General features: G+C 42.9%; 1 protein-coding gene across 1 annotated transcript; it reads left to right on the top strand.

Moving 5' to 3' along the window:
• Positions 1 to 456: 456 nt before the first annotated feature.
• EMC6 (ER membrane protein complex subunit 6) lies at positions 457 to 3,859 on the top strand. The gene is made up of 2 exons (XM_075850875.1): positions 457 to 574; positions 3,328 to 3,859. The coding sequence occupies exon 2, from the start codon at positions 3,357 to 3,359 to the stop codon at positions 3,687 to 3,689; it is 333 nt and encodes a 110-aa protein (XP_075706990.1). The 5' UTR covers positions 457 to 574; positions 3,328 to 3,356; the 3' UTR covers positions 3,690 to 3,859.
• The last annotated feature ends 1,729 nt before the right edge of the window (positions 3,860 to 5,588 follow it).

Raw genomic sequence — 5,588 nt, 5'->3', positions numbered from 1 at the left:
GCATATTAATTAGATGACACACCCTTATTTGAATAACACCGCCCACTTCATAGGAAGTCACATATTTTACTCATGAATTATGCAGTAACATGAAAACCACGCCCATTATTAACTCTGCATCCACAGAGCCGAGGTATATACGACTTCACACCCTGATATATATTGTTCATAAACGCGGTTAATAGCAGCCAAGCCTCTGACTTTATTTGATAAATTTATTTTCTTGCATAACGCAGACATTACCGACCGGGACACGCAGTAATATAAAGATACAAATATTATTTAATATAATGATACAATATAATAATAATAATATAAGATAATATACTTTCTCGCTGGATTAACAAGGATCCTATAAGAGAGGCGACGCTACAAAATATTCGATGCCATCAATAAATATGGCCGCCCGTAAACGCCTCATACCCATCTCTAGAACAGCTTCCGGGGTGAAAGGTCACTTCCTGTCACTTCTGAAGATGGCGGAGATCGCACTGTAATGTTCTGCTAGTGGTCGCAGAGCGGTTGGTACAAGGAGGCTGGTAGCTTGGCAGACGGTGTGGCATCTTCCGCAGAGGTGCAGTATATTTGGCAGGGTGCCGGGCTCAGCTTCATGTGGATGTCGTATCTATCTGTATACACATTTTTCATTCATAGAGGCTGTCATTTTTTGCCAGAATCACCGAGGGGGACACGTAATCCTGCACGTATTAACCCCCTGTGTAGAGGACAGCGAGCAGACCAATCGTGTGTGTTACTAGGCCCCAGAGAATAGAGAAAAGGCATTTTTTTTCTCTTTTTCCAGAAACAGCGCCACTCTCGTCAATAGGCTGTGTTTGGTATTGCAGCTCTGCTCCTTCAAGTGTATGGAACTGAACTGCAATACCAGACACATCCTTTGGTTAAGATTGGCGCTGTTCTAGAGAGGAGCAGTCCCTTTATTCTATTACAGTCCCTTCAAGATCCCCCCCCCCCCCCATCAGATGCCAAATACCCTGATGACAAGGCAGCAGTACAGGTATGGAGGCAGATTTACTTTTCTAGGTACATGACCTGTCCTCTTTAAACAATGGTGGGCACCAGATATTCACACTGATCTATAGCCACCCTGGATCTATTCCCATCTTAGTCATTTATGAATGAGGAGATGGCCAGGATTACAGAAGCAGCCGAGCGCTGCACTTGGCTTTCTCCGTTAGCCTCATAGACAATGAATGGAGCTGCAGGACATGTGACCGCTTGTCCATTCAAAATCCTCCTTACTGCGATCGTGCTATGGATAGATGTTCTTAGAAAAAAAAAAATAATAAACAGTTAAAGTTTTTAGTAATGTGCAAAAAAATAGGAGAATTAAAAAAATAAAATTTTTCCTATTTTTTACTTAACCTGTTCAGGACCGGGCTATTTTGAGCCTTCAGGACCAGACACCGTTTAGCCCTTTTTAGCACGTGTTAGTTAAATGGCTATAACTTTTTTATTTGTTGGGCTAACGACGTGATTTTTGCGACGTTTTTTCCGTAGACAATGCAGGTTTCTTTTTGTATCGTTTTTATACACCCCTTTTTTGCTATTTTTGAATTTTTATTCATAAAGTTTGACAATAATCGTAAAAAAATAAGCTTTTTTACGTTTCAGCAATTTTTTTTTGTTGGTAATAACATAGTTTTACCCTAAAATAGACCTTTTATTTGTGATCGTCATTGTCTACCGTAAATTTGAATATATTACATGTCTATATTAGGGTAATTGGGTCAGCGCTAGCGTTACAACAATGATTGGCGGGGGGAACGTTTTTCTTTGGCGTGGGTATTTTATGTGTATTTATTATTAATTTTTTTTGCACTTTACTTTACTATATTTTTATTACTATGGTCTGTCCCTCAAAGGTCTAAAAAGACCTTTGGGGAACTTTATATATTTTTTCTTTCTTTTACACCATGCATTTCCCCTGTAACTGGAGCTGCACAGCAGACCAGTCACATGATCACCGGGAGGAATAGAGACAGCGCCGCTGCTGCTGTCTCTATTCCTATACACAGCGTTCATTGAGCGCTGTGTAAAAAGACATTGGATAAGACAGAAGCAGCGAAAGCTGCTTCTATCTTCTCCTCCGGGTCCCCGGCAGTCACTGACAGCCAGAGACCCGACATTCAGCTGCCCGATCGCGCAGGCAGCAAGTTAAAACCCGAGCCGTAAAAAGTCTATGGCTCGGATTTTAAGGACCCGTCCCTGACCGCTGGCCGTAAAAACACAGCCAGCAGTCAGGAACCAGTTAAAGTAATCCATAAATGTAAAAAAAATAACATAATTGGTATGGCCGTGTCCGTAAAAGTCAGAACTATTGCAATGCAGCATTATTTAAAGCGGACCTGTCACGTCCCCAGAAAAGGTAATCTGCCTCCGTACCTGCACTGCTGCCTTGTTCCCGATCGTTCACTTCATGTTACTAGAGGCCTCCGTGCCCCTGCAATCAGCCCGATCATTTTAATCTCCACTGCCCAGTGTGAACGAGGTGTGAACCTGATCCGCTCTGTAGAGACCGTCAAGTTGCCATTTTATTAAAATATTAGTATATCAACCGCCAAATTGATCGGGCTGATTGCAGGGTCAGGGAGGCACCAAGTAACCAGAAATAAACGCCGCTGGAATCCTGAACAAGGCAGCAGCACCGGTAAGGAGGCAGATTACCTTTTCTGGGGACATGACTGATCCTTTAACCTGCAGGGTGGATGCCAGAATTGCTGTTTTTTGGTAACCTCTGCTCCCAAAACCTCCAGCTCGCCCGGCAAATAATAAACCCTCACGCCACTCCATAGCCGGAAAATGAAATACGATATGGCTCGGAATATGGCGACATGAGACAAATTTCTTTTTTTGTAAAAGTTGTACATCATGAAAAAAAAAAAAAACTAAATTTGTTATCGCCATAATCGTATTAACCCGCAGAATAAGGTTAACCGTTCTGGAAGGCGGGGAGAATAAAACCGAAAATGAAAAACTGTTAATAAGGAAGCGCAGGTACAGGTTTGGGTAATTTTTGGTAGCGGGGGCAGCTTATTTAGCATTCTCTTGGCCTGGAACGTGTCCTCACGCAGTGTGAGTGCCAAATTGACATATACGTAACCATAATTTACATATAAATACGCTGTTGATTGGATTCATATGTCAATTTTCCCTTCAGCAGTCGCCCCTCTCCCTGGCATACCTATAGGCAGAAGCCTACTGTGCCAATCAGTCAATATGGCCCAGGTCTAGGCAACGTTTTTGTTGTTTTTTTGCTTTCTGTCATCCTTTGCTCACGTTTTTTTTTTTTTGTTTGTTGTTGCACAGCTGTAGCTGGAATCCATACATTTTCAGGGATGGCTGCCATCGGTCTGAAGAGAGAGGGTCCGCAGTTTATCAGTGAAGCCGCAGTGCGAGGGAACGCCGCCGTCCTCGACTATTGCAGAACGTCGGTCTCTGCCCTCTCCGGAGCCACGGCTGGAATTCTTGGCTTAACAGGCCTGTACGGATTCATCTTTTACTTCATTGCCTCTTTCCTCCTCTCCGTGCTGTTGGTGTTAAAGTCTGGACGCAGGTGGAACAAATATTTTAAATCGAGGAGGCCACTTTTTACCGGGGGGCTTATTGGTGGCCTCTTCACGTACGTCCTGTTCTGGACCTTCCTATACGGCATGGTGCATGTCTACTGAAGTCCGCCGGCTCAATCTGCCTCTTTTTAATGGATTTCCAGGACTTCTGCCCAATATCGAATTTGACTAGACCTTTACCTTTTAAAATGAATCTTTCTCCTTGGTCTCTGTTAGTAACTTATCAAAGCTATGTATTCTTCCCTCAATTAAAACTGTTCTAGAATTCTGAAGTTACTTGTGTTTTCTCCATAGATTTCAAGAAATGTTAATTCACAGGAAAGCGAAGTCTGAAATCTGCAGTTCTATGTACATAGGATAATATTTGTATTCTCAATGTAAATTTCTATAACCTATACTGACCTCATACAAGTGCGGAGCTCGATCGCTTAGTAAAATCTTCAGCTCCTACGTGTGTGACCAGTATATGCATTCCTAGCTGTATGTGCGGATATTAAATAAAGAAAGCTATACAACAAGGGATTGGTACCGAAACTTGATGCAATGATACGGAAATTGCTAGACAGTCCCAGGTTTTGACACTGAGGGTATGTTCACACGCTAGCTGGCTTTTACGGCTGAAATGACAGCCTATTTTCAGAAGAAAACAGCTGCGTCGTTTCAGCCGTAAATGCTCCTCGTAATATACGAGGCGTCTGAGACGCTCGTACATCTTGAGCTGCTCTTCATTGAGTTCAATGAAGAACGGCTCAAATTACGTGGCAAAGAAATGTCCTGCACTTCTTTGCCGAGGCAGTCAATTTACGAGTCGTTGTTTGACAGCTGTCAAATGACGACGCGTAAATTACTGGTCGTCGGCACAGTACGTCGGCAAACCCATTCAAATGAATGGGCAGATGTTTGCCGACGTATTGTAGCCCTATTTTCATACTTAAAACGAGGCATAATACGCCTCGTTTACGCCTGAAAATAGGTCGTGTGAACCCAGCCTTACTCATAGAAGGGGGTTTCTTTATTTTTAGTTGATTCTTCATACCGGATGTTCATTACCTTCATAATCGTTATGCAAGTTCCTGACATTCTTTTATCTTGTTTTAGCCATTTAAGAGGGTTTTCCAATAGTTTTGAAGGCGTTTGCATATATTCTGAGATTTTTTTTTTTGGGCTGCTTTTTTTTTTTTTACTCTGCAGTCTGACTTGACCCAAACTCTCTGTATTGGGTTTAGGTCGGGTGATTATGGAGGCCAGGTCATCTGACACAGCACTGTCACGCGTATTCTTTGTCCAATATTTCTTACACAATCTGAGACGTGGTTTTGGTCATATTGGGCCAACTTCTCGCACTCCGTCAGCCAAACCACATGAGTATTGGAAATTCTGACAATCCCCTGATCTCTACTGTTGGGGTAAAGAAGGATCAGGCACGTTGGATATCAACTTGACCAATCCTTTGTACCCTGGAGATAAGTGTTCTAGAGGGGTCTGGCAGGGGCTTATTCCTCACTCCCTATTGAAATAAAGATACAAAATTGACCACTCTGGGCCACTATGAGGAGAGGTAGCGATCAGCTGAACAAGGGTTTGATCGACAACTATGTTGTGTATTGCAAGATTAAAGGGCTTGTCCCACAAAGGACATTTATCTCCTATCTATAGGATCATTAATCCGTTTGTGATCACTGGGACCCCCACCTATCACTAGAACGTGGTCCCGAGTCCTCCTCTTCCTTGCAAGACCACCGTAAGGAGGAGTTTGAATAGAGCGATGGTCACACATGAGCCTTGTGCCTCCATTCAATATCCTTGGAGCTGACGGAAACAGCCGAGGACAGGGATCAGACACTTATCACCTATACTGTGGAAAGGTTATAAATGTCCTTTGTGGGACAACCCCTTTAAGAGAAAAGGAAATGAGAGCCCATTGCTTCTTAGGAGTGACTTCAATTCTAAATAAATCATCAGAGTCCCCAGCAAAGCACCATCACACCTCCTCTACCATGC

Source organism: Rhinoderma darwinii, chromosome 2, assembly GCF_050947455.1.
Source record: "Rhinoderma darwinii isolate aRhiDar2 chromosome 2, aRhiDar2.hap1, whole genome shotgun sequence".
Classification (NCBI taxonomy): domain Eukaryota; kingdom Metazoa; phylum Chordata; class Amphibia; order Anura; family Rhinodermatidae; genus Rhinoderma; species Rhinoderma darwinii.
The sequence above is the reverse complement of the archived record's forward strand: the minus strand, read 5'-3'. Positions and strand labels throughout refer to the sequence as shown.